The sequence below is a fragment of the Chrysoperla carnea genome, chromosome 2 (assembly GCF_905475395.1).
Source record: "Chrysoperla carnea chromosome 2, inChrCarn1.1, whole genome shotgun sequence".
NCBI lineage: Eukaryota > Metazoa > Arthropoda > Insecta > Neuroptera > Chrysopidae > Chrysoperla > Chrysoperla carnea.
In genome coordinates this window covers 65,204,505-65,232,176 of record NC_058338.1, presented here as the reverse complement: position 1 = coordinate 65,232,176, position 27,672 = coordinate 65,204,505, and the positions used below count along the sequence as shown (strand labels likewise).

The window sequence follows — 27,672 nt, the reverse complement described above, 5'->3', positions numbered from 1 at the left end:
GAAATGATGATAAGAAATGAATGATGATTCGAATATGTCATACATCGCATTTTATACGATTTTTATTGAAAAGTGATTGTATGGTACTTTCGCCATAGAAATTATGATTGTTACCCAAAAACACCCCACCCGTAAGAATAAAAATATAATTAATAATTATCTTTGTGTTCAATATTATATATTATAGTTTTATTTCTTTTTGCACTCTTTATTATTATTACAACAGTTTATCATCACATCAGATACAAATAAATCCCGCCAACTATGGGTTATTTTTTCCTCTTCTTTCATAATAAGTAATAGCAAACGGAGAAAAAAAACCATAACGATTAAATAACAAGTGTAATTATTAATTATGTACACATATTAAAGATAAATACTAATGTTCTAAATACAGAGTATTCAAAAATTGATCTTAAAAGCTTCTTTTTTTGCAAAAACTGTGGTTGTGCCAAGCTTAGTCACATTTTCCCTCATCGTATATCTATGACTGATTCGTATTTATAATAACTACTTCCCTAAACCAAAAACTTGTTTCTTATCCTTTTTTCAGTCTTCGTTACTCAACCTTCCTTTGTCACTAATTGCCGCTTAACATCTAAAAATATACACCTCTTAAAATCTGACGCAAAATGTCTGGGTTGACTCGGCCTACCAGTATAGGTATTCAGTACTGAACAGCGGCAAAAAATATTTTTCTTTGATTAAAAATACGTCAGCTATCAATTGTATCAAAATCTAAGAATAGTAAAATTTATAATTTTCGTTAGATCCGGAAGTTGATGGGTTTCGAATTGCGAACATCTGACGTTAAAAAGGAATTTTTTTTTTTTTTTTGAAAACAATGTTAAGTATGAAACTCGAGCGGGGATCTCACTCACAGCCTCAGGCTTCCCAAGCAATTTGTCTGACATTTTAACTATAAATTCTGCGGTATAAGTTAGTTTAGCAAATTAAAAGACATGTTAAAATGCATAACAGTAAAAAACAACTGAAAAATAAATAAATACAATTCAGTAGCTCAAAAGGGATTGCGATGTTTGAATCCAGAGGTCGTGGGTACGAGCCAAATCAGAATATACGTTTCCTTATATCCAGTATTGATTTCAAAAAGGTTAAAATAGTGCAGACATATTACTTAAGGCTCTTGTCTCCGTACAATATTGTAAATTTTTTTTATACTTAATCATACAGCAATAGTAGCATATATGTATACACATGCTTAGCATACATACATATCAAATATAGTATTAGTTTTATCTCTACTGTACCGTACTGTATGTATTCTGTATGATAAATAATAATAATAGATATCCAGTAAGCTCTAATTTATATGAAAGTCTCATATGCGCAGCGTGCTTATCAAAATTTTTTCATCCGCTGTTTGCAACATCTCACATGTCGCAAATAAACTATTATTATTTAACCTAGCTTTTGTGAACTTTGTAATCAATTGACGTTATGGAACATAATTTTGTGATACTTTGTATATGAATCACAGAAATGATTTTTTTATAGATTTTTATCTATAAGTGTGTGTTAAATAGAGTTTTAAAATGTTTCCATAATATTTGCAGAATAAGAGTTGAATTTTTTTTGAATTTGAAACTTGTAGAGCAATTTTTCCAAATCATTTTCATTTTAGAATTTGAAAGACGTACTTCAATAAAAAATATAGTAATATTTATCTTTAAAAATTTTATGATAAAAATATCTGATTTTTCGATTGGTGTTAGTAAAATGGATGTATTTATTAAAATTAGGCAAATATAAATTTAACTCGATGATTGATTATGATTTTACTCGAAATCTTATCTCAGCAATACTATAGATTATTTAAGAAAAATTTTATTTTTCCTAGTGCTGTTGCATTGTTATACACTTTCCTCAGACTTAAAAGGAGGCACATTCAAAATTAGAAAATGTTGCCCGTATAAATTTTGTTTAAAACTTGTAATTATCCTAATAATTAAATTATTGATAAATATTTGTGATAAAATTTCTGATTTGTATTTGTTAAAAATCTAATAGATCGAATTTTAGTTCGCCTATATTTTTGACAATAATAGAAACTATGTCCAAAAGTATAATTTATAATTTGTATTTCATCAGTTTAAAATATCAAATTATAATTATAGACTACTCTTTCTATAATTATAAAGTGCTCTAGCTATATTTAATAAAACATCAATGGTATTAATTTATATTTAATATAATATAAAACATATTCAACAAAATATACAATCCGTGATGAATATGATCTTCAGAAGTCAAATCAATGACACTGCGATTGAGTAAATTCAATGTTAAAATAATTACGTAGATTTCAACTAATTCAAAAAAACAGAAATTTATCTTAAAGTCAAAGCGATGGTTACTTTATAAACTACTGCGGTAGCAATCTTTTCAATAAACGACTTCGATCGCCCTTGTTATTTCACCTTTCCTATACAATTAAATATTTAGATTTCAATTTTACCATAAATATATTTCTTAAAATTTTAAATTTTCTGTCTTGTAACGAAATACGAATACTCTAAACTATAATATTTCGAAATACTTCTAAATTTTTGAAAATACTAACAAACAGAAAAAATTTTACTTCCTAAAATTACTTACGCTTATGATAACCAATATCTGGTAAAAACACGCAGGTCAACTTTACGGTTGCCCTTTTTCGTTGCTCCAGAGGAAGTCTTTGCTTTTTAGATCAAAATACAGGAATTGTATCGCACTACTTGAAGTTTCTGCCAAAGTATTTTATTTATTTATACAAAGCGACAAACTAAAAATTTTGAGTTTACCTCTACTTTTCAAATTCCTTCTTCTCTAGTCTAACTTGCCTCAAAACACAAAGGGTCAGTTCCTCATAGAGTTAACATGATTAACTTGAGATATGCACGAAACTCTCAAAATAAGTTTAATCGAGGAAAATGCTTCAAACGAAAAATGTTAACACACATCTAATACAGGTGTTGAATTCAATCAAAATTTTTCGGTTCAATTAAAATCTTCCTCTAATTCATAACTGGCAAACCATAGACGTTTAAATTAAATTAGAGAGTTCTTCTTTATGAAAGCCCAAACATTGTTTGTTTAAAAATTTTTTTTGTAAACCGAATAGTTTAGACAGTAATTGAGCAAAAATACCTTATAAGACCCTGTAAGAAAACCACATATCATTGCTTTTTGTGCGTTTTTTCATTAAATTTGAATAATAATGGTCTTTATGGAAAAAGAAATCATTTTTATTACAAATTTTTTTTCGAAGAGATTAGATTTTAGAGAGCCTAGATTTTCAGTCCGTTTTGTCTAAGTTGTACGTTTTGTTGAAAAATGTTTCGAACAAAAGTGTTTCTTTTTAATTAATTAACACTTTCTAATTTAAAGTGTTCGTCTATCTGTTACCAGTTATGGAGTAGACTGAGCATTTCATTGACACTGAAAACCAAGGTCAAGTTTAAGGTCTAAGTAAGATGTGTCCCTATAAACCCAACATATTTTGCTTGAAGCATTTGTATAGATAAAACTTATTTTTTGAGTATCAAGCATATGCCAACTTAAAAAAGCATCCTGTATAATAGACTAATATGCCTACTTTATTTAAAATTAAGTAATATCATTGAATTCGTTCTGTGCGTAGTCATGGTAGGGACAATAAAATCGATGCCAACGCTTCCAGTGAAAATTTTGGCGATAAAGGAGGTTGTTATGACTAATTTGCAGTTCTTTACATGTTAATGTTATAGAAAATGTCAAATTAAAATTATTGAAAAACACTAATTAATTAAACTTAATGCATTAAAAATTGTGAAAATAAGAAATCAAATTGCACAAATATTATTTTTCAAATGTAAATTATCATAATAATTTCTTTAAATTTGTGAATCAATAATATTAAATTTTTAATGTAAGTCATAAATGCAATTCATACAATTCAATAATTCAAGTAGTGAATCGTTACCATAAAAACACCTCCAATAAAACTCACGAACGGTGCGAATACACTTTAAAATGCCATGATAAAAATAATTGTAATGTTGATTTTCTGACCGATACATTTACTTTCTATCATAAAGTACAAATAATAAATACCTCAAGGTATGTGAAATGTAATTTACCGAATCCCTATAGCGAAATTATCACATTTTTTGTATAGCAATTTGATTTCCGTCTTTTTTTTTTTCAAAACTTTACTTTTAGCTTCTGTGAGTGAGTAGTTTATGCTTATTCGTATTCTTATGTTTATTTTTTTTTTTTTATAATTTCATTTTTTTTAATTATTAAATATGAAATACATAATATTATCTTTTTTTTTCTTTACAAATGTTTAAAAAGAAATTTTTTAAGAATTTTTTTTATGTTTATTTTAAATAAAAATTCATGTAATAATTTTATTACGAATTTGCATGATTATTTCAATTGTTTGCAACTGTTTATTTTAGATGTAAATAGAGGAAATGTATTTTGATCGTAATCTATTTAAAATTAAGTTGTTATTTGAAGTAGATTTCTATAGACCGTCAGCTCATATTAAAGTGAACAAATTTTTTAACCATCTTTTTGGAGGAGATGTGATTTTGGAAATTGAAAGTTTTTAAGCTTGACCGAATTGTCACGTTAATGTAAATTTTCATTTTATTAACGATTCTTTTTTGCTTGCAGTATATGTTTTAGAATGAAAGCATTGAACCAGAAATTTGAAAGTGTCGAAAGGGTTTTTAGAAATGCACAAATGAAAATCGATAAATTTTTATAAGGCAAAATTCCGGCCGACGACTAAAACCTAATTTTCTTCATGGTTGGACATGATTTGCGGCTCTGTTACCAAGATAAATAATGAGTGTCTGCCGAATCATTCCTGGCGTGTCAACTATTTAATTTTTATTTTAAGTCGCACTATAGTGAAATGAGATTGAGTTGTTAAGACTTGTAAACATCCGTGTTTTCTTTATTCAATTCAAGTTGTTTGAAGAATCAGATAAAAAGTAGTAAAATGATTTAAATTATTTAATTCTTGTATTAAATACAGAGATAACATCAGGATTATATTTGAATTACATAAAACCGCCAGTGTTTATTATATCAACATGACATGCCTACAATTACAACTGTTTAAATCTTTTCTAATAATATTGCCAATTATTTAATATGTAGCACCTTAGGACGAAATGAGAGTGCAATATATTGTCTTTGTACCTACTCACCAGGTTTGCAAACATTTATTATAATAGTGTATCGTCTTGCGTATCGTAATTTATTTCAGAATTTTACTGTTTAGGGAATGAGATTTTTAATTTCTTCAGTGTAATAATTTTAGTTTAAATTTGATTGTGGTCATATTTCAAGCTCTTGCAAATATAATAGTAGTGGTATTGATATAGAGCCTTTATCTGACCCCAATCAGATCCCAATCGAATGGATATGGATCACTTTTAACGCTCTTTGATGAAAACATCATGAAACGTTTGAAAATCTCGTCTACTCCATCGTTTTTCAGCTCGTACCAAAGCCTTGATCGACGCTAATAAATCTAAAATAGGTTTGCCTACCCTTTTCAATGCAATCAGCCTTATCAATGATACGGGGCCCCGAGCTTCAGAGATCCCGTACGTATGCAAGCAGAAATTACTAAAATGTTATCCACAATGTCATTTAAGGGGCCATTAATTAATAACGTAAGTATTTTAGAAAAACTGAAATCATCTTCAGCTATATATGATTCATTAAATCAATTTGCCGAAAACAGGCAAGAAAAGAGTATATTTAATTTGAATTGTTTGGCTAGCTCAATTTCTAGGTGGAAGTTATAACTTATAATCAATAAATATTTATTTTAATTTAATGCAATTGTTTCTTTGTGAGAAATCTTCACCCTTCATTTGGGCCCTCCAAGCAATTTTGATACGGGGCCCCTCCAAGAAGAGCTACGCCACTGATTTTGATTATTTAATATTCGAAATAAATAGTATATTGTACATCCAGGGAGAACAAGTAAAGAATGCCTTCGATCTCGCCCGATGTTAACCCGGTTTCTCCTCGGGTGACAAACATGAGATCGGACACATTCTTTACTTGCTCTCGTGGTGTATATACTATTTTTCTCCCCGGCGGAGGCAGAAAGCGGCAACTTAGTTTTGCATTGCGGGCATAAAGTTTGCACTTTATGCACGGAGGTGAGAAAAAAGTGTTTTATAACTCATTTATATTTGTAAAAAATGAATAATAATTAGCTTGATTGATTGACAGAAGATAATTAAGTGTAATTATATAATTTAGACATTTAACTTTTTTTAAATATTGATTGATATTAGTGTAATTTTATCTACAGAGTGTTCTAATCATAATGCATAATATCTACAAATAATTAGCCCGTCAGCACTTTCGTCAATCGTTTGGTAATCTTTAGTTGCGTGATGAGAGATTTGCTGTGAGATGTGCCAAATATATATTTTTATTTCTTAATTCTAAGGACAGATGGGGCCTGAACACAACAATTTATTACTTTACCATAACACTGTTGTCAATCGGAGTGATTTTTGAGATGGAAGAAATCAAAAATTCATACTGTATCAGATTTGTTTACCTAAATTTCATTTACTAGTTATTACTTACTTTCTTCTTAGAAAAAGGATAAAATCACTTTCTTGTAAATGAGGAACAAAAAAACTTGTTTATTTGAGGAAACGATAAAAATATATATAAATGACACTTTTTTCCACTTTCCTCTATTATGTCAAAGGAAGGAAATAAAATATATCTACATGTATGTTGTACACATAAGTGCCAGACAATAATATTAACAATTAATACCACAACTTAATTAAATATACAATCTTAAGGGTTTCCATTAGGAATTAAAGAACTTTACTTAAATTAAACAACTTCATTGTTAATTCTATTGGTTTAAAGCACTTACTTAAGTGTTTGTATGCACATAATTAAGTGCTTGTCAGCATTGTTTTTCAGCTCTGAAAATCTCATTTTTCTAATACGAAAAAGCCAACCGAAAGGGCCTCTTTTAAGTGAATTAATCCAAAAAACCCTGGGTAGCTTAACATGGTTCAAAAAATTTATATTTGACTGTTGCTGTGGAAGGGGAGATATAAAAAATTGGAGTAATAGGATTTCTGGAAACATCCGGTAAATTAATCCGGTAAAGTTTTTCTGAACAATAATCAATTTTCAAAATGCAATCCTTATTCAGATCGAAATTTGATAAAGAGCTTCTTCGTTCGTCTCGATAAGCTTATTTAAGAAGTGCAGAGTTCTACAGTCAATTATAAAAATCACACGTTTTGCTTTGAGTTTTTTAAACTCTTTAAAATAAATCTTATCTGTTAAGGTGTTTCGATACCAAAACGAAAGTGTAGTTATCAAAAAAACTAAAATTGTGTGTCAATTAATGAGTATTTAATACGCCTTTTGCACACATTTCAAGTCGATTCTCTGAACGGTATACGATAAATTAATTATTAGAATCAATAAGTATGTGAAGAAGTCGAAAAAAATATTGATTTTTTGGTCAATATAACTGCCTTTAAAAATGTTACCATTTACATAAAAAACTTTTATCAATAATATTCCGCTTTAAAATCATACCAAAATTAAGAACTGTGCATAAAAATGAAAAACTTTTTTTGGTAAATTTCACCTAAGCCGTTTCACAAAGGACCTATGAAAGGGTGATTAATTGATAAATAAAATTTAAAATTTTTTGGTAAATTTTTTCGATATCGAAATACCTTAAACAAAATGTTTTTGTTATTTGACACACATTTAAACATAGATAAAGTGACTAAAAAAATTTCATCACTTATTGTTTCAACACATTAAGTGTTTTGGATTAAATCATTTAAAATAAAACTAGAATTTACAGTGTTGTGTATGCGATATCATATAAAATAAATAATTTTTTTTTATTTGAAAGAGTATTTCATTGTTATTTGTGTGATATATGATACCAGCTAAATGGTAAAATCATCATCAAACATTACTTGTTACCAACCCATGCAAATTACTAACTGTTTAAAAAAAATCAAAATGGATTTTTAACTCAAGCTATTTACCGTGTACTTCATGATTTTCTTAGGTAAGAAATTTAAAAATCAAAACTGATTTAGTAAATCGTCAAACAATATGCACACATCTTCGAAACGTACATCGCCGTAAACAATATGCGCACGTCGTCGAAACGTGAAATTTGGTTGAGTTTTCTTACAAATAAGTTTATATTTAATATATGTCAAACAACTTTAAATAAATATATTTAAGTTTAAAATTCTTTCATTCTTAATGGAGAACCCTTGATATAAAAATACTTTTTTTATAAATAACAATAATTATTTATAAATAATAATAATTATAATTATTTCATTTAATTCAATAGGCATTCATGAAAAATGATGTATTTTTTTGTGAATAGCATTTTTAGCGTGTATCACGCCATAAAATTAGAAAAACCAGTGCCTAACTGATTAGCATATTGGAGTAGGTATTTGTACGTGTAAAGACGTATTACATGCATATTAAACAATATACACTTTTTGCACTTCCGGTTTATTTTGCTACGATCAATTTTATTATACATATTTTGTTTTTGATCTTGTAAGGTTCAGTCTATTTGAAATCATAGGTATTCATGATTTCGAAGCTCATATTGTAATAGGCGTCGGAAAACCAATTTTTGAATATTCCTCATATATCTTGAAGTTGCTATCAAAGCATACAGAAAATCGCTAATTGTATCACTGAGCTTTCTTAAAACTAATGAATATTTGTTATTTCTTTTGCATTCAAATAATGAAGATATATATCATTTCTTGATCATTTTGTCCGCCACCCGAATATATGTCTCTCATCCGACAGCTTAAAATGTTCAATTTTCGACGTGCTATTGCGTTGAAATGTACAAACATATATCCAATCAATCAAAAAACCTTTCTTTTATCAAGGCAGAGCTAGACAGATTTCCAGGAAAACCATAATCGTTATTCAGTTGTTTTTTTATGATGAAATGTGTTTCTATTATTAGCTCTAAAGGTCATGAGGAAGCAAAATTTGTATGATTTTTAATTTATTTTAAAAATTTAAAGCCTGGGATTTTGCATCTAGAGGAGAGGTTGAAAAATGTAATGCAATTTTTCGATTTTTCAACATTTTCCTGCCATTTGTTTCTACGTACAACATATTCTTTTAACATAATCGACTAATAAAAACAAATCGAAAAATTTCATTTATATAAATTCGACATTTGAGGCTCGGTTAAAACATATATTTTACAAGCTTTTTTTTAACTTAATGTTTGTTTTGGTTCAAATCTTGAAACTTTAAAGCCTTTATCCTTACCCAATTGAGCTGCAATTTTGCACAAGATGGCATACTAGTTATTTTTTATGCATTCCCAGAATGTGAATTATCCAAGAATATGAATAATATATGTAAATCGAAGGACAATTCCTTTTTAAAGGCAAGCATGACCTGATCTTCCTGCCGCTTCCACCATTTTCGATACTTATACATACCTTTTTTTAGTTTTAAATTAAAAAAAAATTTGTTAAAGCCAAGCATTGATTATACTAAAAAGAAAAAAATAATTGTTTCCATGATGAGTCTGCATGACTATGTAAAAGCTTGTGGCGCTACGGATCGTCTTTGATATTGTAAATTGAGCGCCTTCTGTATAATGATGAGTGACTCATAGGAATAATTATTTTCTAATTAAAGTAAATTGAAAAAACTTTGTATTTGTATACAAATAAGTAATACAAAAATTAGTTTTCTTTATCCACGGCCGAAAGATTTGCTGGTTCTGTTGGGTGTTGGGAGGCTGAAAGTCCGACATTTATGCTTTGCTAAACGAAAGTGCACTGCGTTTTGAAGAGGAAGGGGTATACACTTTTTCGACTTAGCTTAAAATTTCAAGAGGAGAGTTAGTTTCAAATCAAAGAAATATTTTGTATGCTACCCTAAATTATAAGCCCTCTTAAAATTCCATAACTGAGCTACTTTTAATATTAACTCTAAAGAGAAAACAAGCTCTAAATACTTTAAAAATAATTTTATTTTTCATATGAAATTTATTTTACATTTTTATTTTGATTATTTTAAAATGTACTTATTATTTAATTACCAACTGTTTGCTCTCTGTAAGCTTGGTGGCAAATTCCTTAATACTATTGGAATTTCTTGACTAGACCAACCTTCTAAAGATGGTTGTGGAACTGCTATTTCAATAGATCGCTGTATTTGAACTTGTGTTCGAGGTATTCCACTATTCAATGTATTTAATGTTGGAGGAAGTTGAACTAGAAGACCTTGATTTAAATTTAAATTTCTTGCTGGAATTAAAAATTGACCGTTTGAAGAAGCTCTTGCATCGGCAGACTCAACAACCACACTATCTTCGTCTGAAACAGGAGCACTTCCGATTTGATCAAATTGTATTCCCGCAGGTTCAATAAGAATACTGTCTTGAATTGGTTCGAAATTTAAATGATGATCATGCGAAATTTCTAATTGATTGTCAATGCTTTCATGTATGGGATAGCCTAAATCCAGTTCACCATAAATACTGCGTTTATCATTTTTTCCTTTAGATAATTCTTTTTCTTTTGGTTTTTGTTCATCACATTGCGTACTGTGGGCAGCTATCAGCACGAAAACTGCTAAAATCTGGAATTAATTTTCAAACAAATTTCACAAAAATTTCTTTTAAATTGAGTGGTACCTATATGGATAATATTAACATTCGCAATATTGTTTTGCTTAGTACACTGATTTCAAAAGCTATAATATAATATACATATTCGTCATTTTAGCGAAATTGTGTACCTTAACCTGATAAGGCTGGACTATGGCGGCGAAGAACTAATTTACAAAAATTAATTTAGATTTCTTAAACAAAATTCATCAAAATAGGAAATTTTAGATGAAATTTTTTAAATAAAGTTTTAATAAATTTAAAAAAGCGTGTTTTTTTTAAAATCTATAACGTATTTACTGACAACTTCGTCGATTCGTATTGCTAACGTATTGACAACTTTTGGAAAATTATTTGCTTGATAGAAAATTACAATAAATATTTCCAATTTTTAAAACATTAAGACAAAAAACGAGATATTTCAAAATAATCATGGAAATTATTTATCGGATAACTTTTCAATCATCAAAATGATTCCATATTTTCTTTCCATTTCAACAATTTTTAAGAATATTCGAATTGGAGTAAAATGAATTTTAAAAACAATTTGCACTGACAACATTTTGTTTTTTTGTTATTAATTATAGATACAATTATCTTATATTTTACCCGATTTCGAGAAATATAAAAAAAAAAAAAATTCTTACAAAAAACTTCATTGTCGATTGGGATATTTGGCACTGAAGAAATTACGAACGAATAACATTAATTTGTGTATTTTAATAAGTATTTATATACTTAAAAAAAAAATCAATATAATCAAAATTGGGACAATAGACCATTATCAATGTCAAAATATTAATTATTACAACAGGGCGATTTTTTTTTGTATACAGCCTGCTGTTCTCTGATATTACATTACATTATATTAATATTGTCACAATTTGACCAATTATTTCTGAAAATATGTCCAACGGTTATATATCTCTTGGTTATGTTCTAGGCATTAATGAATGAGTTGAATAGTCTTATTTAAACAATTTCATAAAAAATCCAATTGATTTTTTGTCCAATCGTAGAGAATTAAAGGAAAGTAAATTAGCCAATTATAAGTTTTATGTCTTAAGTTTTAAGAATACTAATCGAGGAAATAAAACCGAAAAAACATTCTTACCAAGGAATGGACTCCTCGTCAGTAGATTTTTATGGGAGCCGGTGGAAAATATTTGTCTGATGTACTTAACAAAATCATATTGCGAACTTGTACTTTTTCGATTTACGCTCATAGGATGGAACAGAAGTACCCTACTTCCGGACATCAGATTCCCTTTATTTAAAATTTTAAAAACTATGGTATTGTATTACATATTATGGACAGTTTCTAGCATTTTTTTATTTTTTATTTATTTTTTACCTAACCTCACCGTTTTCGAGATGTGAATGTTAAAGCATAAAATAAAAATGCGGATTTTCACCGCAAACTCGCTATAGACCGAATAAAAATTATGTTGTGGTTCTAGTCAAAAATTTGATTTGAAAACCATATGACTTTATATTTGGACAACTATAAAGACTTTTTGACTCGTAACATTTTTTATCTCACCTCACCGTTTTCTATTTTTTTCCTCATGGATCATGGATCTCTATAACTGAAATTGTTACTTGCGTGAACTTTTATAATCAACAGTCAGCCGTATTGCAGTCGTCAGCCGTCCTGGTTTGATAAACTAAAAAAATATGCAACTATAACTACTTAATTTATAAGAAGACCGATTCTTATTAACAAAATATAAATCTTATGTCTGCATGGTAAACATTTGTAGAAAACTTTCTCCGTGTACTTAATTTTTTAGTGTAAATGTTTATTTATCTTCTCATTTGCAAATAGACATAGTCAATTTTTCTTAAACAAATTTATTAATAAAACATAAAAATTGTTATTTGTGATGCAATTTCCAAATCACCATGATTTAGTGACAGGATAATAATAAAACAATTATGCAACTGATTATTTGAAGGTTGAAGGTTCAATAGCGAAAAATGAACGAAAATTGAAAAAAATTATTTTAAAGTAAAATAAACATTTAGGTATCTGGAAGATGAGTGGGTAGACGCTCTCTTAGTCGCTCCCAATTTGTACATATCGTGTCAAATTTCTGCAGAATCTGTTGAATTTTTAATAAAAGATTTCGAACAAAGGTTTCGCTTTCTTACTTTTTTATAGATGCTCTTATATTCTAATAAAGTTCGGATATTTGTCTCTAGGTATGAAATGTCAAATGAATAACTGTTATAAGTGAAGTGCAAATTACTGCGCATAATATATTTCGATGGTATCAAAGGAGTTTTTGTAACGTAGCCGATGTATTAAAATCCGTGACTACCTTTTTAGTTGTTCCACTTTATAGCCCAGATAAATAAAAATTTTACTTCTTAAAAAATCCAAGTGAAGTTGTTTCACCGGAATTATATTTATTAAGATGCAAAAAATGACGTATGAAAAGTACACAGCGTATCGTTAGAATCGTGGGGACAGTCAGTATACTTGGAATTGGTTAATAACAAAAAAAAAGCAATATTGCGGATTTTAGCGACTGTAATATTTGCCATAATAATCATACTATGTGGCACACATAAATATCTTTAATTAAACTATTACAGCACCGTTAGAGTTTTAATGAGAGTTCGAATGACATAGAATAGGTCTCCCAGTTCAAAAATTTTCAGAAACTTTTTACCCTAAAATAAATTCTTAAATTACTTTAAAAAACGGACTCTGGTGTTCAATAAGCTATTCGATTGTCTTATTGTCTTATTGTGTAGGTCTTCGACTACACTATTTATTGAATACTGGAGTGGCTTGTTTTTAAAGTGATATAAAATTTTTAGATTTTTGTTTGTATAGAATCTTTAATGTTTCAGCATTCATTTGATCGATTATTTATATGCATTTATAATAGTTGCATTATAACATTTACTACTAGTATTATATTGAACTTTTCAAATTGATTTATAAAATAGATAATTTGCATTAAATGTTTAATTTGCATTTATATTTGATGACATACATATGTAAAAATTTAAATTTTTTCAATAAATCTAATTTCATCCCTGCCTTTTTTAAAAATTTAACTTTTATGCGATAAAAATTAAAAATATGCATTCAATAATTTGCATTCAATAACCAAGGAAAGATTAGAAGTATTCTCAGGGATAGAAGATGTAAGATTTTATTCCATTTGCGGATTCAAAATTTTATTCTATTTTTAGGCACTAGTTGCAATGCTCAGCGTTGTTCAAGTCAGTTCTATGACTTTCTTCCGTCATGTTTTTCAAAATGATTTTAATATGTTATTCCCCTTGATCTGATTTTTTAAATTTCAAATTTTTTGAATAGTTTAAAATTTAAAAAATAACAAGATATTCCAAAAAACAAGGTTGTTTATTGACATGCTACCACATAAAAGGGAGGCATTTCGCCCACAAAAATATTATGGCTAAATTTGGAGAAAACTATTGTTCAAAAATATGTTACCATTTAAATGGATAATATGTGTATTCTAAGAACACAATATATATTATTAGTTTAATATATATATTATCTTAAATTATAAGATAAGTGTTAATATCTTCTTCCCCATTAAGTGGTAACATCTTTTTGGACAATGTATATCTACCATAATTTTTTTTTCTAGCACACTCTAAAACTCCTATCAATTATGTTAACAGATATTCTGTTTGAATTAAGTCATTAGTGATGAGCATTACGATATGTTCAAAGTAACAGGTTGGCTGATAAGTCCCCGGTCTGACACATAGATGGCGTCGCTAGTATTAAATGCATATTATTTTTATATAGTACCAACCTTCAAATGATTCGTGTCAAAATTTGACGTCTGTAAGTCAATTAGTTTGTGAGATAGAGCGTCTTTTGTGAAGCAACTTGTGTTATTGTGAAAAAAATGGAAAAAATGGAATTTCGTGTTTTGATAAAATACTGTTTTCTGAAGGGAAAAAATACAGAGTCCGGAAACTCATTATCAAGCCAAGTTTTTGCTTCCACTGTATTTTTTCCCTTCAGAAAACAGTATTTTATCAAAACACGAAATTCCTTTTTTTCCATTTTTTTCACAATAACACAAGTTGCTTCACAAAAGACGCTCTATCTCACAAACTAATTGACTTACAGACGTCAAATTTTGACACGAATCATTTGAAGGTTGGTACTATATAAAAATAATATGCATTTAATACTAGCGACGCCATCTATGTGTCAGACCGGGGACTTATCAGCCAACCTATTATTTTATTAATAAGTGAAACTATCTCCACCCGTGCGGTATTCCGCCCCCGTTGTTACCGTAACCCATGGCTACCCTGTACTCGTGGCTAAAAACAACAATTTCGTAGAAAAGTGGTGAAAAAAATCAAAAATTCTTGAATTAATATTATTAGTACTCAAACACTTGACTTAAATTTTAAAGTATGATTTAAGTGGTGCCAGGAAAACAGTTCCATGGAAAGATCTCCGTTAGCCATTAGATTATAATTCATGAATATTGTTTTACTATTGCTGAGCTGAAATATTTCTCTGAATCTTTTTTAGAAAATTCTAGAAATTAAGATTCTGTATTTAGACGGATGCATATTTTTGAAAATTTTTTTAAAATTGAGCGTTTTCTAAAAATAATCTATAATATTAACAATTCTTTAAGCCTAAAAACAATATTCATATTTATTTGTTTGTTAAATCATTTGGAGCGCTTTATATTTTAATCAAGTAAAAAGCAATTAATAAACTAAAAAAACTTTTAACAAAAAGAAAACCGATTTCAGAATAAAAACTTTTCCAAAACAAATTAATATGCACTAAAAAAGTAAAAAAACAAAAAAAAAAACGATAATATAATGTAGTTAAAATTATTGTTATTTTTGGAGTCGGTATTAGCCGAGGAAACAACTCTGACAGAACAGTTTCCTACATTGCTTGGCTGACACCAACTCCAAAAATAACAATAATTTTAACCACATTATATTATCGTTATTTTTTTACTTTTTAGTGCATATTAATTTGTTTTGGAAAAGTTTTTCTTTTGAAGTCGGTTTTCTTTTTGTTAAAAGTTTTTTTTTGTATTTGGCAATTTTTAGTGATTCTGAAGGACACTAGCTAATTTGTCACTAAAAAATAATCATCGAAATCGATGGCGTGATATTGAGTTATTCGTCCTCTTGTCGTGCATCCTTAATGCAAATTTAAGACTTTTACGGTTTTCTCATGAATGCCGTTGTTAGAAATGGGACCACATGAGAAGCACCAGCTTTCAAATAGATTTAGATAATGAAAATCAGTTCACCCAGTCGTAAGTTCTGAGGTAACACACATAAAAAAATACAGTCGAATTAATAACCTCCGCTTTTTTTGTTTGAAGTAGGTTAAAAAGCAGTTGTAGGTATGACACCCCCTTTCATTTTTTGAACTTATTTATATCAAGTCAAAAATTTATAGCTTTCTTTAGTGTCAGAGTAAAGCCGACAGAGTCGATTATCTTCTTACAAAAATAAAAAGAAGTAGAAATGTTTATCAATTTTAGGCTGGAAGCGCAATTTAATATTATCCAGATCTGGAACTTCAAAAGTGCAGCTCTCTTTAGTAGTATTCTAAAATATATACGAGAGTTTAGCTTTGTGATTGTTGTTTCCAAAAAAATTTCAGAGAAAGTAATGAGAGTGAAAATTTTATTTTATCAAAGTGGTAACTGAATACGTCTATAATATAACAAAAAGATATTGAAAGATTTAAGATATTTAATCAATTTTTTTATCAATTTTTTATAACGTGTTTTTTTAAACTCGATATACAACGAGATTTCTTCTTTCCTTTTATAATCCGGTATGCATAGTTCTTTCTTGAGATACAAGAGAGCAACTAAAAAATTGCTTTTAGAAAAAGTAATTCTATATATAACAATTGTTGGGATTCCGTCAAACAAGAATTTTAGCTTACATCGATAATTTTCATTGAGATTTTCTTATAGAACTTAATAAATAACGTATTAACGTAGTGATTATTCTCTTGATGTGAAAGTTGGTCCGTTCGTATACACAAAATATGGTAAAAAACTAAATAAAAATTAAAAACATTGTACAGATCTTAAATATATTCAAAGTGAATCCGATGGAGAAGTGTTTTAAGTAAAGAAGATTGTCTATCCTCTGTAATATTCATTTCAAATTTAAAACTTTGTGACGAGAACATATGTCATTTACAAAAATTTTTCAGTTTCGTATAGAAATAAATTCTATACGAAAAAAGATTCGAAAAGGCCCCGCGGCAAAACAAAATTTGCGGGCCTCATCCAAAAATAACTCGTTGTATAATATTGTGGGAATGCAAAGTAAAATTAATAGTATCTTGTCGCTCAACAAATTTTAATTTACATCTTATACTACTTTGAAACGCAAGAAATTATTACTTAAACCTCTTATTCCTAGATTTTACGGTAGCAAATTCATTTTTTCTTTTCGCAATATGATTTTTAAAAATTGTTCGCAGTATCTTTTCAACGTGTTAAAGTTTTTTCCTTCCATCCCTTGACTAGGAGCACTGCCTCGGTTGCTTTATTGTAGTTTTGGCTCTATTTTGTAATAAAAAGGAAACAATATAGCTCGTTATAGCTCGAAGTAACCGTGATCCTCTTTTGGGTCTATAAATCAGTCAAATAATTTGCATATATGCTTCCAAATTTCCAACTTTCGTGCTGAATTTTCTTGTAACTTGGCGAAAAGGATAATGAATTCTTTCGATTTTTAGCTTACACTTATTTTGAAGTAATAGATACTTAATGTAGACGGGGAAATTTTATCTCAAAATAATTTAGATAGGTGCTAGTATTAGGGTTAGACGTTGGATTTAAAAAAGAAATAACCAAAGAAATTTAAGAAAAATACAAAATTTTTATTTATAAAAATAATAAAACAAAAAATAAAACAATAAAAATTAACATGACAGAAAAATAATTTTTTACAAAAATTTCAACATTGTTTTTTAATGTGAACTATTGTAAAAAATGATGAAGGGTAACATGAAAAGATGGTAACAACAAATTATTTCGATGATTCACTAGAATGTTTAAATTACCCTAAACATGGTAATGAACGTGTGGTGGGGGTTGGTGCACGTGAGCATGTACTTGTCGCACTAAGTACGGAACGCGTCTGTAAACTGGAACAGGTTCTGGAATAGCTACTGGTACTGGACGTGGCACATTATAAGGTACTGGTCGTGCTACGGGAACTGGATATGGTGCAATTTCTGGTACATTGTATGGAACTGGTACTGGATGTGGGATTTTACGTACTACTTCGTATGGGATTTCACGAATTTCAGGTACTGGGTATGGTTTTGGTATTCTAACTTCGTATGGTTTATCAACTTTCACTGGAACGGGTTGTGGAACTGGAACTGGAATGTTGCGTGTTACTGGTACTGGATATGGTTGTGGAATAATTTCTCCTAATCTGTGGTTAACATGAATGTGGCGGTTTACTTGAAGTGTTTGATGGGCAGTTGATCCTAAATGAACTGTGCGACCTTGTAAAGCAGCACCATTTAAACCAATTGAACCACCGGCCAATGAAGCTTCAGATAATGATGCACCAGCTAATGAGGCTCCAGATAATTGAGCTTCAGCCAAAGAAGCACCAGATAAGGATGCACTAGATAATGAGGCACCAGCCAATGATGCACTAGATAATGAAGCAGCACTTAATTCTTGACTTTGCACAATTTCACCACCGTAAGCTGAGCCACTGCTTAATGCTAATCCAGCTGAGCTAGCAGATGCAATTGAAGCTCCACCACTGATGGCTGTTTGATCTTCTAATGCTAAACTAGCAGCTGATCCATGTCCTCCAATATTTGCGATTGGACCAGATGATGAAATTCCTCCATATGAAATGGCGTTACCTGCAATATTAGCCACATTGTTTACTCCATACCCTGAGTACAACCCAATGCCACTACCTATTGCAAGCTCACCTGCTCCTAATCCGTAGGCTTCACCTAAAATACCCCGTTTCACTCCCTTCTTCACGGGTTTTTTCTCCTCTGCAGCTACAACGAAAACTGACAGAGCTAGAACCGTGAAAATCTAGGAAAAAAAATTTCATAACAATTAATATTTTGATAATTTTCGATAAATAAATAAACTTACGAAGATCTTCATGTTAATTTTTATGAAGATTTTGTTATTTTTGTTAAACACAAAGAACTGCTTGATTTCGTACCATTAAATTTTTGTTTATATACTAAAAATTTTTGATAGTGGTGTGAAACCAAAAAACTTGTTTTGCACATCGGCAAACGTTACGCACATATAATCTAAGTTGACCTGGTGATTATTTGGTGACGATTTTAAAGTGGGGTTTATCATTATATGTTTTGTTTTTGTGTGTGACATCTTTGAATTTCAAAAATTAGATATATATCATCTAATTCTATGCAGATATTCTTTTAATTAATTCAAAATAAATATATTCTTAAAGAAAGTTTTATTCATTGTGTCATATTGGTTGGTTGTTGGTCTAGCTCATATTATCGACCTACAACTTACATAAGGCTCATATCATTCATAGTCAGATGTTATTCTTGATTTTACATAAATTTTAATTTTTTCAAATTAAGAAATTAATAGTTGAGAAACGTTAAATTAATTACTATTTCTAATTAAAGTAATTAAGATAAAATAGACTATTAATTATTTTGTACTGTCACGTTGCAAAGCTTGAAAATAAAAGGGATAAGTTCTTAAAATAAGTTAAATCTTTCAATGTGGTTTTATCCATTGAGTCAATTTGCATGTTAAAATTATTTTAGTTATATTTAGGGCTCTTTTCAGTCGTTTAAACAAAAAATCGAATAAAAACACATGTTCACAACTCGTTGACTGCGACAGCTCTTAAATGAGGTGAAAAATTAAAATTAATAAAAATTGCCATTTTTTGTTTTGTACTTATAAACTTATATTATTTTCAACTTAAAAAATAATACGAATTTTGCCTAACGATTTTTAAAAAAATGAAAGATATAATAAGGGAAAAAAACTAAGCTCGGGATAAACAAAAGGAATTTAAAAAGGAAAATTAAAAAAATAAAGTGAAATCTTGTGTTTTTAACCATTGAGATAATTTTTCTCACTTTAATTATATACCCTGTACATTGTACTCGGAAAATATGGAAACTGTTTATTATTTGTATAAATTCTTCTTCACCATTTTTAATGATTAATTATACAATACAAACAATTGACTGAGTTAATTGTAGAAATACCATTCATAGACAGTGTTGATTACTCTATCACATTACACATACATACATGTCACACATATATAACTGATGTTCCCATATAATACATACTATACAATTTACGCCTAATTTGCACCCTCACAGGTAAACAGTCATGTTTAAGAAAAAATGTTTCAAAGAAAAGTTGATTTTTTTTTATAAGGAATATTTTGTACATTTAAACTTTTGTTCTATCTCTAACGGTTTACAAGATGGGTCATACGAACCCAAGACCCAATTGACCTATGGTGATCATTTACAAACTCGACCTCACTTTTTACGTCTTGAGTACCTACGCTGTAAATATTTCAGCTTGATATCTTTTTCGTTTTTGAATTATCGTGTCCACAGACGGACGGACGGGCAGACGGACAACCGGAAATGGACTAATTAGGTGATTTTATGAACATCTATTCAATAATTTTGTTCATAGCATCAATATTTTTAAGCGTTAAAAACTTGGGACTAAACTTAGTATATCTTGTATTTAGGTCCCAAAGGACCTACGTAAAATAATTTCAAATAAATGTGGAAGTTACTGAACACAAACTTATATTGTCAATTTTATTCAATTTTTATTATGAAACTAGAATTACATTTGTATCAAATGCTTATGCATTTTTCATTTAAATCAAAGACCTTCATAAAGACAATTTTTAATAGCTTTTGCTATATTGACAAAATAGTTCACCTTTACCAATGTTGAATAAGTTATTTGTAATTTCAATAGTTTCTAAATGATTTTTAATTGATATGTGTTCTAAGATTAAATTAATGACATGAAAAGTATCCCCTTTTTATTTCACTATCTTCGAGGAATCATCAAAATAATTAAAAACGTATATTACTAATTTGTTCGATTCTTCACGCTGAATAAATCTAAATTTACTTTAGAGCAAAAGTGGACGAATATATTCTTTTGTATGTAACTAATGAACACTAGACTAAAAATAGAACTTTGATAAGACTGAAAATCGTTTTTATCTAAAACTACTGTGGAAAACAGATGTAAAAATCATGAAATTTTTCGAATTTATCTTTATAGGTAATTGACTGTTGGCTTTGTATACTTGACTATGGACTATTACGGGTCTTTGTATAATAAACTTTAATTAACAGTTCTAATCAATGGTTTAAAATATTATTTGTCGCAAGAATAGATGGAATTTCAATGCAATTTGTGTATTTGAATGATGTTTTAGTCAAGTATATGATGTTAAGTAATGTTTTATGAAATGTAAATTGTATCTAGTCTAAAATGAGCTTTTTTGCCACTTCCTTACTCTCACATTTGTACAACTTGCTTATAATTTTTGGCTTTAAACCTTGAATAATAAATATGAACTATGAATGGGACGATTTTCAAGATGACCTTATAAATTTTTAGTTATAGGTATTAATAAAAGATATATCAACCACTTTACACGTTGACATTTTTATATTGATTAACATACTAATTTAAAATGTCAAAGTGCTAAGTGTTTTATTTATTTTTAAAATCATCTAGTTAAAGACAATTTAAAACTATTATAATCGATATGATTATCAATTCAAAAATAAAAAATAAAACGTGTAAGATGTCAACTATATTGTAGATTTAAATCCATAAAAATTAGAAAGAAAATGAAAGTTTTTTTTCTATTTTTAATTTTTATAAAATAAAATATATTTGACATAAAAATTATAAATTATGTATCTATACATCATAAAATATAAACTAGAATCTTACAATATCTTATATTTTAGTTTATGCATGCGTTATTTTATTAATACCAGTATACTGACCAGTAACTTTAAACATTGGTTTTCTATATATTTAGCATTTTAACTGATGATATCATCATACTGGTTAGTATTTGCGTTAATAAAGGAACGTAAGAATGTGTAGTGTTAGATTATAGGAAGTCTTTATTTTGATGACGATTTATAAAAATGTCTTGTAAAATTGAAATGATCATTTATTTTAATTTTATTATGCTAATGTAGTGGGTTTATTTATCTTGTTTGAAATTTATTTGTTCTAGTTAATAAAAAAAAATGAAATGATTTGGTAATTAATGTCTTATAAAATAAATTGATCACCTAGGTGTCATATAAGTAACCCAATTAACAATTTGCCAATGTAATATACCGTTTATAGTATAGTAGCATATTAAAACCCATGTTTGTAATTATATCTACGGGGCAAAATACCACTGTTTTCAAAAAAATTATCTCGTCCGGATTTTCAACGGGATACTTAGAAGAAAAATAGTAGTTTTTTAGAAAAATTGGAGAGTATAAAGTTATTACACAATTAAAAAGGTACGAGAAACCAGTCTTTGCACAGAAGACGTAAAATGCATTTTTATAAAAATGAGGTGGTTGTAACGCTTAAAATAGTGAGACTAGCTACAGTCAAATCCATTCGAAACGAGAAAACAGAGTTTAACTTTCTTAACTTGCTTGGGGGCTTTTCCGCACATTTTGCGAAAATGCAAAAATAGATGCCTCGTCAAAGCCGTACGCAATCGGTATAAAAGCATCTAACGACTATAAAAAAATTTATTTCGTTAAATACTGCCCTACGTGAAAACGTAAAGAAAAACGGGAAATTACAGACTGTAGTATAGAGTATAAATACAGTATAGACTACAAACTGTCCAACGTGTTGTATCGATCAACTGTTAAAGTTTGAAAATTCCCGTTTTTGGTTGCATTTTCACGGTTTTTGCCATTAAAAGTTACAATTTGAACCCTGAACGGATTTACTGCGAGTCATACAAGCCGAGAACATAAGGGGAGAAAAGCATGATTTTACTTTTAAACGGATTTGACTTTAGCTAGAGTCTTTTTTTCATATTTATTAGCGTAGCATCTCCTTTTTTATTTATTTATTAAAATATTTTTTCCGTTTTCTTTTTGCAAAAATACTAATAATTTTCGCATGATATTATCTTTCGATTTTTATTAATGGCTTCTTACACTTCTCTTTTGCTAAGTATTTTTCTGAAAAACTACTATTTATCTCCTAATTATCCCGTTGAAAAACCGGATTAGTTAATTTTTTTTAAACTCTCCAGCCTGTACTAAATGTTTCATTTTCATAATTTTAAAGCATTTTTAATTCACATAAATTATAAAAGTTTTTACCTACTTTCATGATACCTACTTTTATGATAGACTTACACCCCCAGTCATATAGGTAGAAATTTTAGATAGTTGAACACGTGAATTTGTTCAGCAGGATTTGGCAATTTTTAGAGTTTATCTGATAGCAAGACGAGACATATATTTAATGAAACTTTATTGATTTTTAAACACTTCTATCACAGTTTTTCTATCTAAAAGTGTTCATAGCAATTTTTAATTAAATTAATTTCAATCAATTTTTTCCATGAACAGTTTTTTTCAGGCACCATTATTTTCGTAATTAAATTATTTTTCTGTTGTCATGAATTTCGATTGGTTAATTGGTTAGATCGTTGTAGATTTGTTCATACCATAAAAACAGGTAAGTCAATATAGGTAGCTACACCGATCTGTTACACCAATCGATATTGGTGTCAGATATTGGTTAAGAAATATAATTTAATTACGAAAATAATGGAAACAAGTGAAAACAAACAATTGACTGAGTTAATTGTTTAAATACCATGTATAGGCAGTGTTGATAACTCTGTCACATTTCACATACATACATATCTGACATATTTAACTGATATTCTCATATAATGCGCAAGTGTTGATGCGCACTCGTTTGTTTTTTTGACGTCACGTAAATAACAAAAGATACTCACTTTGATATTAATACATACTATAAAATTTGTACCTAATTAACGCCCTCGTGGGTAAACAGTGATGTTTACAAAAAAATGTTTCAAACAAAAGTTGTTTATTTTTTTGTAAGGAACATTTTTTACATTTTAACTTTTATTCTATCTCTAACGGTTTACAAGATGGGTACTACGGACCCATGACCCAATTGACCCATGTTGCTCATTTACGAACTTGACCTCACTTTTTACGTCCTAAACACGCTGTAAAAATTTCAGCTTGATATCTCTTTTCGTTTTTGAGTAATCGTGACCACAGACGGACGGACGGACGGCCGGACAGCCGGACAGCCGGACGGCCGGACGGACGGACAACCGGAAATGGATTAATTAGGTGATTTTATGAACACCTATACCAATTTTTTTTTTGTAGCATCAATATTTTTAGGCGTTACAAACTTGGGACTAAACTTATAATACTATGTATATTTCATATATACATGGTATAAAAATTGAATAAAATTATTTTAATTAAAAATGCTCATGAACTTTTTTCGATAGATGGGCGAAGATCGACTTTATACCGTCTCTTCGACCATTTAGAACATAAAAGATGAATTTTAATTTGGTAGATATTTTTTGTCGGTTCGTTTGTTAAACCTCAAGAGATTGTTAAACATTAGCGTTTCACCTCGTTAAGTAGCTAAACGGTCGTGGTGTTTACGCATAATTAATTACAAAAAAACCATTTACATAACTTTTTTTATGCACTCTTAATCTTATTAAAATATTTTACTTCCAAAATTTACTAATAGAAAAATTATTTTATTAGTAAATTTATTATGATCCAATCAACTTTCTTTAATATATTTGAATAGAAATGAAATTATATCGTTGATATCATCTCTATTTGTATACTAACGCGCAAATAATTTTTATGTTTTTTTTTTGACGTGGACGTTCTGGGAAAGCAGTAAATAAAAGATGATAAAAATGCAAAAAAAATCCAATAATTGATTTAGCCAACTTTAACTGCTTTTTGATATTTGGCGTCGTTTATCAAGAATTTTTGATCACGAGATATGATTGACCCTTTCAACGCTTGTTGGCAAATCTTATGGTAGGCAAATCCTATACATTGACAAGATATTGAATAATTGATCTGCTTCTTACATTCTTCTGATTATAACATTCGTTATTTACTTTATTTTCTGTGTTAATTATTGTTTTGCTTTTCTTTGATATTCTAAAAATAATACAAGCAATGTTCGGTATGAAGACTAGAGAAATAACACACTAATTAAGTAAAGTATAATTGTTCATTAAGCCACCATAAAATTTATTTTCTACCACTACTAAATTAATTAATAAAAAATATTACCATTTTTAGTATTTTGCCAGAAAAAATATTCAAAATCTCACATAAGGGTGTCTTATTTTTGTAAATCATAGTTTTGTAAATCTTTTTTTGAAGTCATAATTGTCGCATCGTTTAAAATTGATCGACTGCCATTATCACAAAAATTTGAAATTTTATCATTTTTGTGTCTATTCATCATCAATTACGACGGTGGCGTGTAACTCGTCTAAAATAAATGATAAATAAAAATATATTAATTTATTAATTTAATGTAATTTTTTAATTAAACATAATTAATTATTTAAATAGAATTTTAGGTTTAGTTGGGAGTGACAGTTTGGAGTGAGAGTGTAGATATTCACACAAAAAAATTTAAATATTGGTAAAAATTGTAGTTTTTTGTTGTGAATGAATCAATAAGTATTCATCTCCACACATACTGCTAATAAAAAAAAAATTAAAGGAAGTTAAAAATCTACATCGTTTGTTCAAAAAAATTCAATTTAACCATGATTGTCGATAATCGCAGTTGTGCGATAAAAAGATTCTTGTTGATATTGCAAAGGACCCCGCAATAATAGATAGGAAAATGGCTTTCTGTGAAACTTTTTCTAACTCATCCTAAAATGTTCTTTGGATCATTCTCATCAAAAGCACTTACGGCCACAAAAATTTATTACTACGGGCGATCAAAGGTGGAGAAAAACGCGAGCGTCGATTTTATCAATTTTTTTTTTCAACGCATCTTGATTAAAACGCACATTTGTTAGAATTACGTAAGTGTTAAATAGAGTTATTAAGTATGTTGAAATTGACATCCATGTGCTATGTTATCTTGACAAAACGTATTTCGAAACGAAAGTTTGAAAAATTCACGTTTGATTCAGCGTGTGATCTATGAGACTTAAGCTTAATTTCTAGCAATATGGAAGAAAATTAACTATTGCAATTCAAGTAGTGAGTTTTTGTGGCGTATAAAAATTTGTTTACCTGATTGCATGCAAGTAAATCGTATTTTGCGAAATACTTTCTAAAATATTCTTAAAATTGCATTAAAATTCATTGCATTTTGTTTTAAAAAACAAAATCGAGAATTATCTTGGTTAATTATCTCAGATTGTGTAATTTGATACTGCATATAATAATACTTCATTAAAAAATTAAAAAACTATTATTATTATATTCAACACATATTTTAACGTAAATGAAACTAAAGGATGCCGTATCAAGCTAAATGTGGTTAATGTCCTTCAGAACCGTGCGCAGAAATTATCCAAGGGAAGGATTCGAACCTTTATTCGCCATAATAGGTCATAAAGTCAAGAGATACTTTTTTTGAGTAAGAGAATATTTAATTAGGTCAAAATTGATATTCATTCAATGTTTTTCAATAAGTTAATTCGACCTCTACACCGCGATGTATATTAAGCGAGGACTAAACCGTTTAAGGTATGTTTTGAGAGGACACAAGATTGAAAAGGAGCGTTCATTCTTCGCTGTTGTTACAGGCAAAACTGCCAGAACGCGAAGCATTTAGTAGACATTCGGAAACGCATCCTTATTACAAACATTGAGTGAATTCCGCACTTCTATAAAGTATTCATGGCAAACATCGCTCTTGGTATTGAAAATTTCCCTGAACTCTTTTCCAACGTTTCCTCTTCTTCCAATCAAAATATGTTTCCAAGATCCAGGTTTTTTTTTTTAAGTATTCGCCTCAAAGACAAAGTCGAAGGCTGTATCGAGCTCAAAATATGCTGTATTATTAGTTCAAAATTGATGTGGTCAGATTTTCAATGGGGGGGGGGGGCGGGTTTGAACAACAACAACATTTAGTTATTTGAGACATCAACAAATATTTACAACATTTAGTTATTTGAAACATCAACAAATATCAAATCGAAGAGTGGAGATAGCTATGGAAAATGAAAGACTTTGATTGAAATTTGTAGAGATAGCAGCTTCTATAAGCAACAATACCTCTGATTTCAGAAGCCGGAGACAAATGGCATACTGAATTTAAATGCGACGATTACAAAAAATTGGTAATGGACTCTTTCATGATTTTTATCGATCATCGTTTCTAATATCATAAAGTAATAAAATGTATTTTGAAATTTGTTTGCTTTTTGTTTGTTTGATTGTTGGGGTAATCCCTAGCATTATCAAGCGCTACAAAGGGAATATTTTGAAATATTTAAAATTAGCGGGGTATATACTGATTTAAAATTTAAAAAATTTGAGATAAAAGAGAGCCACCAAGTGCTTGTTTTAAATAAGAATATGAGCCACTTTTACGGTTAGAATAATTTTTATGGCAGAATATTAAAAGGAATTGCACAGCGAAGCGGGCTGGTAGCAGCAGAAAATAAATATTTTAATTACATAATTATAGCAAAAATAAAATGAAATTGTTATAAATATCTCTAAACAAATAAAAAGTTACCTTATATCTTTTCTTTCTCTTTATAAAATTAGCAATATGAATGAACACTCATGAAATATGTGTTATGGGAGTGTGTTAATTTAATTTAAAGTAGTTGGTTTGATAATATTTTTACATAGTAGGATG

General features: G+C 28.8%; 2 protein-coding genes across 2 annotated transcripts; both read right to left on the bottom strand.

The window, feature by feature from the left end:
- Positions 1 to 10,093: 10,093 nt before the first annotated feature.
- On the bottom strand, positions 10,094 to 11,413 carry LOC123294073. Its single transcript, XM_044875146.1, has 2 exons — positions 11,350 to 11,413; positions 10,094 to 10,674 (listed from the first exon to the last, which is right to left on the bottom strand). The coding sequence occupies exons 1-2, from the start codon at positions 11,359 to 11,361 to the stop codon at positions 10,129 to 10,131; spliced, it is 558 nt and encodes a 185-aa protein (XP_044731081.1). The 5' UTR covers positions 11,362 to 11,413; the 3' UTR covers positions 10,094 to 10,128.
- Positions 11,414 to 17,645: 6,232 nt separating this feature from the next.
- Positions 17,646 to 18,880, bottom strand: LOC123294071 (protein TsetseEP-like). The gene is made up of 3 exons (XM_044875144.1): positions 18,856 to 18,880; positions 18,681 to 18,792; positions 17,646 to 18,608 (listed from the first exon to the last, which is right to left on the bottom strand). The coding sequence occupies exons 1-3, from the start codon at positions 18,865 to 18,867 to the stop codon at positions 17,782 to 17,784; spliced, it is 951 nt and encodes a 316-aa protein (XP_044731079.1). The 5' UTR covers positions 18,868 to 18,880; the 3' UTR covers positions 17,646 to 17,781.
- Between the last annotated feature and the right edge of the window lie 8,792 nt (positions 18,881 to 27,672).